The sequence below is a fragment of the Morone saxatilis genome, unplaced genomic scaffold (assembly GCF_004916995.1).
Source record: "Morone saxatilis isolate NCDOM2014 unplaced genomic scaffold, NCSU_SB_2.0 Contig9, whole genome shotgun sequence".
Classification (NCBI taxonomy): domain Eukaryota; kingdom Metazoa; phylum Chordata; class Actinopteri; family Moronidae; genus Morone; species Morone saxatilis.
In genome coordinates, this window is record NW_023340268.1 from 4,686,464 (window position 1) to 4,698,221 (window position 11,758).

The window sequence follows — 11,758 nt, forward strand, 5'->3', positions numbered from 1 at the left end:
TATAGTTAGGCATCTATGCACACATCAAATGGAAGTACATGCAGTGAGGTCCAAAGTCCTACCCAAGGATGAAACGAAAGCCCCGGTGCAGGCTCGGCAGCCAGGCAAACGTCTTTGTTTCATATAAGATCAGGCCACTAGGCTATGACAGTTCCGGCCGTGCGCCTCCGTTACTAAATTCACCTTCCTCATCGGTCGGTGAGCGTCAAAACTGTTTTGCGATTAACGCTTGAGCTAGGGAGCAGGGACCAGGCAATGAATAAAACTACCCTTTTCGAGTCCTGGAGCATAGCGGGGGTACATTGCACATCCACTCCATGTAGTGGGCCAGCAATGGGAATAGACTGAGAGATGTATATACATCTCACTTATCCGAGGTTTTGGTTACAAATCACTTTCTCCGGTTAGGCACTATGTTTTGGACTTGTTCTTGTATTTCTTGACACAGTTTGTTTATGTGCTTCATTCATCCACAAAAACAATGTTGTGACTTAATTTGACTGCAACAAGAGACAACAGTGTGGAGCTAACCTGAGGTCAAGGGTCAGGAAAAGTAAAAACCATATGCAACAACAGAGAACAGATACACGGAGCAAAGTGAGCAACTAGAGATCCAGAAGGACTTTAATATAAGCACTTTTATACCAAAGACTTCATCATCATTTGCCTTTCCACTAGGGATGGGACAATATATTATTATGTATCACAATAAAAAAACGCTCAGTTAAGTTTATTGTAGTGAATTTCCATTATAGGGTAGCTCGCTAACTTACAGTCCTATATTGTTTTACTGATTTATTTTTAATTGCCACAAGGGGGCCTCTCCCCATGGCTGAAGGCTCGGCTTGCCCGTTGAATTCACCACCGATCACTTTGATTCCAAAAAAAACAATGACAGGGAGATGAAGCGTCCTATCTGTAATGCAATATAAATATTTTGTAATGTAAGATACAGTGATTCCAGTGTGTTTTAGTGCCATTTGGAAGAGTTTTAAGTATATTTTTAAAGTATATTGTATATTGTATATATTGTTATTTGCAAAAGTCTGTCAAATCTATTTGCAGTTTGTGGGCAACAGTCATTTACAAAACGTGACGCTGCCACCATTTACAGTCTGTGTGTAACTGAAAAGAAGTGACGGAGGTTTTTTCTGTTTCTGCTGTCTTTTTAAAATACATGTGGGTGTACTGCTTACTCAAATAATAATTCTCCATATCACTAAGTTTTGTTCACCGTACAGATTTATAAGAGCTGAGTTTATTATTCCTTAGCAAATAAGAAATAACCTAATCTAGATAGAACATATCACCATCCTCCTCTTTTTCCTCTCCCTCTCACAGACCATCATGAATATTGTTATTTCCAACGTGACGCTGGTGGACAACGGGTTGGGTGTGATGCCTCTCATCTACGCTCCTCCATCGGTCTCCCACACATACGCCGATAAAAGCGTACATATTGAGGTGAGTAAGGTTTATTTTATATTTGCTCTCTTAGTTATTCCTTTCATACTTATCACATATCATTTAGTTATATACTAGTAAACAGATTTCATATTCCTCTGGCTCATCTCTTCCCAGAATGCCTTAATTGTTGGCAGCAGTCCGAGCTTCAACTGTTCAGACACTGTGCCCGCCACTGACTTTAATATTGTCAACAGTGAGGACCATCGAGCACCGAGACCTCTCAATGGTACAGTGCCAAAAAACCACTTACACTACTGTGTTGTTATGAGGATTTATTCATTGAGTTTGTGTATAAGGTTATTGTTAATTTCATTTTATTGTTAGGTGAATAAATTAAAAAGGAGGTTCTAATTGTGTTTGACCACCAAGAACTTGAACTCCATTGAGAAGTGGTAGAATTTGATCATTTTTTCCACTTGAATGCAGGCTGGTTAAACTGAACATCTTTATTTACTCTGTACAGGTGGCAGATCTGGACTCTGTTGGCCAACTTTTGGGTCTAGTCACAACACCGCTCCAGCTAAGCCTCATCATGTGAACAACAACTACAATGCCATCAAAGGACTGATGACAGTCAACGGTGAGTTCAGACTCTGAGGTTTAGGACCAAAGTGTTTTTTTTTTATGATCCTTTAGTGACATTCTGGAAACAATCTTCACAACGATTTAAAGAAGAACTTATTCCGTATCTCTCATTTTTCTTTCTAGACACAACATTCGTGGGTTTCCGTAACGTCTGCTCCAGCGAGACGAACTTCATGTTTATCACCAACCCGATCAACGAGGACTTGCAGCACCCTGTGCAGGTTTCAGGCATAAGGACAGTTGACAGCACAGAAGGGGCCAAAGTCTTCATCCACAGGGCTGATTTAGGGTAAATAATTGTACATCAACAGATACTGTTAATATATATATAATGTTCATTTTCATATTTTGAGTTGTGAATGCTAAAATAAACTTCATGTATTTGTTCCTCAGTAAAGTGAACCCATCTGACTGTGTGGACATGGACTGCGATGCGAAGAAGAAGAGCTTGCTGAAGGACTTGGATGGCTCGTTCCTCGGTGCAGTGGGAACTGTGGTGCCCCAGTCTGAGTATGAGTGGGGAGGTGATCCCAGGAGGGGGCTGGGCGACTACCGCATCCCCAAAGTCATGCTCACTTTCCCCAATGGCAGCCGCATCCCTGTGGACCAGATCGCTCCACACAAAGGTAACTTGGACAAGTGGAGGGAGTAAAAAAGATCAGTCTCCCCAAATAAATAATAGCTACTAAAAGTGCACATTTTACTGTCCTGTTTGACCCTTCTGTGGACGAGTATATTAGAAAATAAACTAATCTCCACAATAACTTTGTTGCTTCATTTGTCCTTAGGTGTGATCAGGAAAAACTGCACGTATATGAGTACCTGGCAGAGCTACAAGTGTTTCGGGCTCAGCTACAGGATGCTGGTGATCGAAAGTCTTGACTCTGACACAGAGACCAGACGTCTGTCCCCCGTCGCCGTCCTCGGAGACGGCTTTGTTGATCTTCTTAACGGTATGACGATTTCTACAGAAAAATCTGAATGATCTCTCTAAAAAAACAACAGAATTCCTCTTTAATTTAGTTGTGTGCCTTTGTGTCCAGGTCCTCAGGATCAAGGTTGGTGTTCAGGCTACACCTGCCAGAAGAGAGTGTCTCTCTTCCACAGCATCGTGGCCACTGGTCACTCCTTCGACGTCTACTTCTCCAGCGTCAGCCCGCAGAAACTTCGCCTCATGATGCTCAACGCTGATCCGTCTGAGGTCAGTGCACAACCTGGAGAACCCTCTCTGCTCTAAATATTACACACATTAAGACATTTCAGGTTAAAAATCAAACTTCAGTTTAGCTTCACCTCAGTTATTTTTTTTTTCACTTTTCACTGAGACATCTTTTGTTTTTTACTTTGTGCAGAGCGTCGTGGTGTCGGTCTTCTACTCCAAGCCGCAGCGGTTGGATGTGTACGTTGACAACAAACTGGTTGCTCCGACTAACGCTAAGTGGAACGCTGACGAAACTGACTACACCCTGAATAAGCCCATCGTAGCAGGTACTAATGTTAATAGTAATGTGACTTTAAATCAGTTCAGGCAATAAAGCAGGTTAAGGCCAACAGTATCTATTGTACACTATAATCTCCTATTAAGTTCAGTCATATATGTGGAATAGGCCAGAACATGTACATGATTTGGGCATGTTTCATTGCATTCAATTTAGTTTGGTTTTGCAGATGGAGCTCATCTTTGTCTTAAACTTGAACAGCACTCTACTCTTGGCTCAACCAGAAAGTTCTATTAAGATCTGACCATCTTTTATGATGTGTTTTTTCAAAATGAATGCCCACTAAATGAGCATGATATTACAGTCTTCTTTTTAATTTTCCCTTCAAATTATAGCTTTATGTATGTGATGGATGCAGGAGTTTGTATGTGTGATAAGGAAATCTGTCAGAATGGTTTGTTTGCTAATTTGTATGTACTGTAAAAGCAGCAACAGTAACTGACAAATACTCATTGCTGCCTGATTTTCTGCATTTAAAGCAATCAATAATAAATGAGTCAAATTTTTAGTAAAATGAGATTTACTGTTTTTTTTGTTTTAAGCTGTATCAATATAAGTATCATATTTTGTAATTTCTTTCTTTTATCCCTCCAGGTGAATACTTCCCCCAACTGAATGACACTTTGGGAACCAACTACTTCGACCAGGACAACAAGATGCTGAAGGTCTTGGTGAGAGGATCCAAACCGGTAGAAATCCGGACCTCCCCGGTTCTCTTCCTGGCCTTCGAGCTGCCCGCCATGACAGAGGATGAGTTCTTCGGAGACAGCCTGGTCCAGAACCTCGCTACGTTCCTCAAGGTTCCCTCGAATATGATCCGAATCACCAAGATCATCCGGGAGGATGGAAGCGCGCGACGCAGGAAGAGATCCACTGGCCTGACGGTGGAGGTGGAGATTAAGAAACCTCCAGTCCAGCAAACCACCAACAGCACCAATGGTCAGTGGGAGGAGGAATCTAATATGAGTGAACATGTGAACATTGGGCTATAAATTCAGATCCAGCCCTTTAATAGTCCTACATATAACATCTCTCTGTTCCGTTTGTCCTCTCAGATGAGGAGGACTTTGTTTTGTTGCAGAGCATTGCTGATGATCTGGGTCAGGCAGCAGTTTCCGGAAACCTCAGTCAGTCCATCGGCTTCAACGTGTCTTCGATGGGCATCATCCCTCCTCCTCCTCCAGCATCTGACCCCGACTGGAATAAGGTGATTACAAGACTTAATCATATCGATGTCTGCTTCATAAAAACTACGCTGAAAGAAATTATGTGTCATTTCACATGAGTGCTTACTGGTTCGATGGTTTTCTGCTCTAAAATCTCAGGAGGCCACAGCGGAAGTGACAAGGGAGGAGCCTAAAGTGAGCTTTGTGTCCGGCGTGGCCAAACTGCTACTCATGGTGGATCCAATAGCTGGGGAGTTTGTGGGTCCTCTGCACCAGCAGCCCAGCCTCATGGCTGTGGATGAGCAGGTAAGGCAATGATACATCTCCACACATGGCTGCTGCTAAATCTGATATTGTGAAGGCAGAGAAAGGACGTAAAATGGGCTTTTATAGCAGCTCAGGATTGGATATTACTGTTCTGTCGTATTAGGTTAAACTGCTCCAATGTGAACTGCTCTACACCACTTTTTTTTTGTTGATTTAGTGTGTTGTCTGCGTTTCTTTTAGCTGTGTGCTTGATTATTTTGTTTATCTCTTAGATTTTTGTTTGCTTTTTGCTCCAAAAATGCTCAAAATATGTTTAATCTTAGAAGCTGCCTACTGGGCCTTTATAACTCTAAATGAAACTTTATTCACCCTATTATTAAATGTAAATGGGCTCAGGTTTAAAGTAAAAGTCATAGGATGGTAAATAATCAAATATGGAGAGACACAGCAGAAGATTTAACATTATGTGGATGTAGCTGCTGTCTGTAAAGGCTGACCTGTGTTGTTGTCTGCAGGGTAACTGTGTCTATGTGGGAGTGACAAGTCTAACTGTAACAGCCAGCCTGAAAAACTCCAGCGGGAACAGCATAGATGGACTGAACGGAAACACCACCATCCTGTTCAGCACCTGCTGGGCAAACTTCACCGACCTGTCCATTCTCAACGACGGTATGTCTTTTTTAAAATGAATCCTACAGACCAGTAAAAACAAATTTACTCTCAGATAAAATGAGTTTACTGCCCAGGTGCCAACTCTTTTTGTTTTTTATTTTATTTGAATCACCAAACAATTCCTCTTCCTCTCCCCGCAGGTGAGAACCTCACCATGGCCTTTACTCTGAAGGAGTGGGGCGCTGAGTCACGCAGCTTCTCCGTGAAAAGCACTCCAACCACAGAGGCCCCGACGACCAGCAGCAACGTCACCTTAAACACAGCCGAACCGCAGACCACCGACGACAGCATCTTCAGCAGCGGCTCTGCCGTGGCTGCAGGCAGTCTGTGTCTGGTCAGCATTATCTACGCTGTAGCCTGCTGCTCAGACAGCACCCCCATATGTTAGATAGTTCTGTGAAGCTAAGAGGGTTTTATGAAGGATATCTCAACATTTATTCACTTTAACTTGAACAAGTCTGCTCAATGAAAGGAATGTAGTTGTTGATAATATTATGAAAATGGTGTATTTTTTCTTTTTCTTTTTGGGAAGTTAAACAGATTTATTGGGGTGGGGTTAAAAGTTTGATGAGGAAAACCAATGAGCCAAATTAAAGCACTTATCCCTCCATCTGTTTTTTGTTTTTTGAGTTCTTTGGTTTTGTTATATGTAAATGTCTGTTATGATTAACATAAATGTCTTATGATATGAAGACCCATATAGACTTTCTATTTTAAAACAGGTGCAATAGGGTTTACCTTGAATCTGTAACAAGGTGAAGGAAGACATGAAGTTTGTATTTTGTTAATGATTGTTTGAAGCTTTATTTTCTTTTCAATAAATTCACATCCACTAAAACAACATCTTTATTGCGTGTTTTCCTTTTATTAATCCAATAACCGACTAATTCTGATCGCTGTGCTGTGCTGTCCATGGTGCTGAAGGAAGCTGATTGGCTGAATGTTTAACTCTTTTTTTAAACCAGGGTAATATGTTTGCGCTTCACTAGAGGGCAGGAGACTCCGTGGTAAATCCTAAACTCATGCTCTCATGCTCACTCAATTTCAGTTGCAGGGATATTTAAAGTCGTCCTTAAACAGAGAGAAAAAACTTCCAAAATGGAGACAAATAACTCTAAATTAAGAGCCATTTTGGTTTTGCACAAGCAGGTTTTTCTGTGTTGGAATCCAAAAGTATCAGCAAACGCAGCAGAAGCTGATGAGCGTCTTTTCAGCTCACATCTGTGTTCCCAGGAGGGAGGCGACGGCCGACAGAGGAACAATTAGTTTTACAGCCTTAATTTGCGCCCTCCATTTAGCCTCAACGTTAACAGTACAATGTGGGCGTGTTCTCGCCCCCTTTTTTAACTTTGCACCGCCTGTCCTGCTCCCGGAGCTGTGCGCACTTTGCGGAGCAGCCACTTGCTGCACAGTGGATGCCCGTGGTCCCCCCCACCGCCCGGCCACAGCTCAGGCTCCGGCTCTGATATCAGGACGAGACCAGAGGATGGATTTCTATCACTTCACTTTTCTCTGCGGGGCTCTTGCGTTTGTTTGGGAAATCCCCTGCTGTCAGACTCTTGTGATTTTCCCTCCAGCTGCCCCGAAGAGCAGCAAGGTGGCGAGGATTTTTGATGGACAAGAAGCTTCTAAATATTTCAAGGAGTTTTACGCGCCGCCATCCATCGACAGAAACAAAAAAGCGACATCTACAGAGCTGATTGAGCCTCATGATTACATGCTGTCTATTTACAAGACTTTCTCCACGGCGGAGAGACTGGGACTCAACGCCAGCTTCTTTCGGTCTTCAAAAGCTGCAAACACTATTGCAAGTTTTGTGGACATTGGACAAGGTATGTGGAGCTTTACTGTATATATAAGTGTGTGTGTGTGTGTGTTGGTGCAGGTAGGTAGGATTGATTGACCCATGACTCATACTTTCTCTCCCAGATTAATTCAGTGCAGACAATAGTGGGATTTTTCCTGTCAGATTCCACATCTCTGTGGTATGCACATCATCTCCGTGAGAATGCGTCTGACCCTTCTGTTTTAATGCTTTCCACAGATGACCTCCCACTCTCGCCTCTGAGGAGACAGCAGTATCTGTTCGACGTCTCAACCCTCTCCAAAAAAGCGGAGGTGCTGGGAGCCGAGCTCAGGATATACACCAAAGTGTCTGGGAATTTCAGGATATCGGAAACAGAGCCCGTTGACATCCAGCTCCTCTCCTGCCACGACCAGCAGCTGCTCGACTCCAAAACACTGGACCTGCAGGATTCCCAAAGGCCGAAGTGGGAGGTGTTGGACGTGTGGGAAATATTCAAAGAGCAACAGCACCTGAGCCAGGGGAAGCACTTCTGTCTGGAGCTCAGGGCCATGCTGGACAACCCAGAGAGGGAGCTGGACCTGCACCTTCTGGGCCTGCACAGGCACGGCAGGCCTCAACAGAAGAAAGCCATCTTGGTGGTCTTCACCAGGTCTAAGAAGAGGCAGACCCTCTTTAGTGAGAGGAGAGAGGGGAGGGCGCTGCTGGGTCTAGAGAGAAAGGCCAAAGAGAGGGGCCCAGGCACCAAAGCGAGCAGGAGAAGGAGGACGACTGCGTCAAAAACCCGCCACGGGAAGAGACACGGAAAGAAGTCCAAATCTAGGTGCAGCAAGAAGCCGCTGCACGTCAACTTCAGAGATCTGGGCTGGGACGACTGGATCATCGCCCCACTGGATTACGAAGCGTACCACTGCGAGGGGGTTTGTGATTTCCCCCTGCGCTCCCACCTGGAGCCCACCAACCACGCCATCATCCAGACTCTGATGAATTCAATGAACCCCAGCAACATGCCGCCCAGCTGCTGCGCCCCGTCCAAACTCAGCCCCATCAGCATCCTCTACATCGACTCAGGAAACAATGTGGTCTACAAACAGTACGAGGACATGGTGGTGGAGTCTTGTGGCTGTAGGTAGTAGATCTGGCAGGTGTAGTGCTTTATGTTGACCTCCATCTTCGTCAGGCTCTCTGTTTAGTGGGAATCAAACAGCATTGCAGTCTGTGTGGTGGCAAAGCTGCACATGAAACAAAGAAATCATGCGTGAGATGATGAAGACTTACGGATGCATTTCCCAACCATGCACCCAACAAAGTCATGTTTAATACCTCAAACATTTGTTTTTTCTTGCTTTTTTCTGTACATTCCTGTCTTGACAAAACCTGTACAGCCACTTCAGCACCACAGTGATGTCTTATTCATGGTTTTATAGGATAAGCTCATCTCTTTTTCACCAAATCAACAAAAGTTCAAAAGAACCTTTTGACCAATAAACTTATTCTCTTTCTGTCAGAGAGTTAGAAGAAAAGATCCATACCACTCATCTGTCTGTATGGTAAACATGAAGCTGTCACCAGCAGCCAGTTAGCTTAGTATAGCTTAGCATAAAGACTGGAAACGGGGGGGAAACAGCTAGCCATGGCTTTTTTCCAAAGGTATTAAACCTGTCATGAAACGAGATATAATGTTTTCTTCAGTGAGCTTTAGAGATGCAGATTTTAATACCTTGAGATGCTAGCTGTTTCCCTCTGATTCCATTCTTTGTGCTAAGCTAAGCTAACTTGACTGTAGCTTCATATGTACCGTACTAGAGTTGATTAATTGATTAGTCGATCGAAAGAAAATTAGCTGCCAGCTACTTCAATAATGGATTGTTTCTGTCATTATTCAAGCAAAATGTAAAATATAGTTTTTTCAATGAAAGGACGAATTTGCTGCTTTTCTTTGTCATTTAAGATAATAAAGAGTGGTATTGATCTTATATATTGATCATTTCTAAAAATGTTGAACTATTCCTTTAAATGAGACACAATACATATCCTCAGGGCCTTTAAAGGTGGGGAAAGCGACTCTAATCCAGTTCACTTATTTTCAAATTCAACGAATATCTCCTCACAGTCCGCTGGCTTTCTGCTGTGTGTGTACTTTAAAATGCAGCCCTGGCTCTGCAAATGGGAAACAAAGTGGATTGGACTGAGCCACACAACCCTTACTTGTTATTCCAGTCAGGATTTGGGTGTAACATTAAATCACTCGTCTACAGATATTTAGTTTACTTTCTAGTTTTCAAGGATACATTGTTGTTGCGATGTTAGCTGTAGTAGCAGGAGAGTTGTGAGGATCGCTGTCTGGAGCTGGTTTTCTGGCTCTGGGAAACTCGTCCTCTCTGCAATATAAGCGGCACCGCAGCAACTTCAGCAACATTGAATACATTACTTTCTGTGTTGTTGTTCGCACTAAATCACGGTATTTGTCATAGTATTTCTCCACATTAGCTGACCCCCACCTTTAAGGAAATTAATTAATCTGCTCTTATAAAATTATTGCCAGTGCAAAACAACTGGTGCCACTTTTAATCTCCTTACATCCCACTATTTGGCCAGTGGGGCGCTAGCACTACGTTCATCCTTCATATATTGCTAGAGCTATTAAAAGTTACATGAATATGAACATTTAATATATCTGATGTTAGATGCAAGGCAGAGTATACAACTGAAATCTAAAAAATATGAAGTCTCCCTATCTTTAAAGCAATCTGGCAGACCAACAACGTAATTGTGACATTCATTACAAGGTACTAAAGATCAAACATAGTCTATCTGTTTTAATTTAGAACATTTGATGACTTAGCTGAATTGAGTGATTACACCTCTGTGGCTTTGTTTCTTCTACTACTTCAGGTATTTTTTTTTGTCTTGAGTGACGTCTGCCAGGATTAAAAAGCAGATTTTCAGCACTTGACATGGCCTATGACTCAGGGAACTCGAGTGTTGGAGAGAATGTAAAGTCCTTTTTTTTTTCAGATTGAACCACCATCAGTATATTCCCACCAAAAACCTTTCTCATCAGTTTACTTACCATCTTTTTTTTTGGTTGAGGAGTTACATAATTTTGTCTGTGATGCACTGATATTCAAAGGTACCATGTGTAAATATTTGATACGGAAATAATAATTTATGTTCTACGAATAAGTTATTTCATTTTTATTGTCCGCTTTGTTCCGTTACAACTTCCAGACGGCATGAGTCACACATCTGGATGTTCAGGTTCAAATAAACACATATGGGTAATGTTTTGGTAACGAAACGTGACAGATATCTTTGGTCACAGACTGTGAAATACTGTAGTATCATCATGTTTTTGTTGTATATATAAATAGAAAATAATTATTCACCAAAGAACAAACATTGTTTGTATTTGGTGAACTCTTTTTTTTAGGCTATACTGTTGTTTAAAACATTAGTAGCACATTTTTGTCTCTTATATATTTTGTTTTTGCATTATTTACTGGAATCGGAAAATAATATATTGTACTGACTGTCAGTAAGTTGAAATGGTGTCATTCAGTGTCATCCCACAATGTTTATATTTTATTGGACCCTCTCTTTGCTCTCCTGCATCCAACCGTGTGACACATAATTACAGCAGAAAATGAATTGATAATGTATTTTTACAGAGTAAAATAATCAGCAAAAATTGTTTAACCAAATTAATCTATTCTTATAAACTGTGTGAACTGTAAGATATGTAGAGTAACAGGCAAATTAAAATGTCTTGAACTAAAAATGTTTCCTTGGTAAAGTGTGGAATTTACCTTTGTTTGTTTGTTTGTTTATTACTGTTGTTTATGGTGCCTGCTCTTAATTTTACCTTTTGTGTCACAATACTTTTTATTTAACTTAATAAGTTAATTGTAGGTCAGTTATTTATCAATCACGTCTATAAGGTCAATTTAGTCCGAATATTAATAATTACATTTAAAGCGCTCATTCAAGATCTCAGTTCAGTGTTTATTGTCCTGCCTGAAGTTTGGCTTGCAGCAGAACAAAAACAGACATCGAAACAAACTCATGCATCAGTAAAAACTGAATAAAAAAGGGAAAAGGTAGAAAAATAACAGTAGTAAGTGTTAACAATAACCAAAAGACTACTTGAATCGATTACACCTGAGGAGTCTACACCTCTGCCTTAAAGTACCTTAAAGATCCCCTCCAGACATGTATTACAACATACAATAGTCTGCTTGGAACAAGAATGAATGAATATGCAAATGCAAGTATTCCTGCTGGATACAAGATGTCTC

The 11,758-nt window shown here is 41.7% G+C and overlaps 2 protein-coding genes across 2 annotated transcripts in view; both read left to right on the forward strand.

Moving 5' to 3' along the window:
* Positions 1-6,409, forward strand: part of pkhd1l1.1 (PKHD1 like 1, tandem duplicate 1) — a 40,062-nt gene extending 33,653 nt beyond the window's left edge. The window contains exons 55-67 of the mRNA XM_035681904.1: positions 1,342-1,464; positions 1,582-1,693; positions 1,931-2,047; positions 2,176-2,341; positions 2,446-2,678; positions 2,841-3,005; positions 3,096-3,253; positions 3,405-3,540; positions 4,146-4,490; positions 4,607-4,758; positions 4,877-5,023; positions 5,500-5,653; positions 5,797-6,409. Of these exons, the coding sequence (XP_035537797.1) occupies positions 1,342-1,464; positions 1,582-1,693; positions 1,931-2,047; positions 2,176-2,341; positions 2,446-2,678; positions 2,841-3,005; positions 3,096-3,253; positions 3,405-3,540; positions 4,146-4,490; positions 4,607-4,758; positions 4,877-5,023; positions 5,500-5,653; positions 5,797-6,044 (2,256 nt within the window). The 3' untranslated portion in view covers positions 6,045-6,409. The remainder of the gene's footprint in view (positions 1-1,341; positions 1,465-1,581; positions 1,694-1,930; positions 2,048-2,175; positions 2,342-2,445; positions 2,679-2,840; positions 3,006-3,095; positions 3,254-3,404; positions 3,541-4,145; positions 4,491-4,606; positions 4,759-4,876; positions 5,024-5,499; positions 5,654-5,796) is intronic.
* Positions 6,410-7,142: 733 nt separating this feature from the next.
* On the forward strand, positions 7,143-8,809 carry gdf6b (growth differentiation factor 6b). Its single transcript, XM_035681678.1, has 2 exons — positions 7,143-7,488; positions 7,701-8,809. The coding sequence occupies exons 1-2, from the start codon at positions 7,143-7,145 to the stop codon at positions 8,591-8,593; spliced, it is 1,239 nt and encodes a 412-aa protein (XP_035537571.1). The 3' UTR covers positions 8,594-8,809.
* Positions 8,810-11,758: the final 2,949 nt, after the last annotated feature.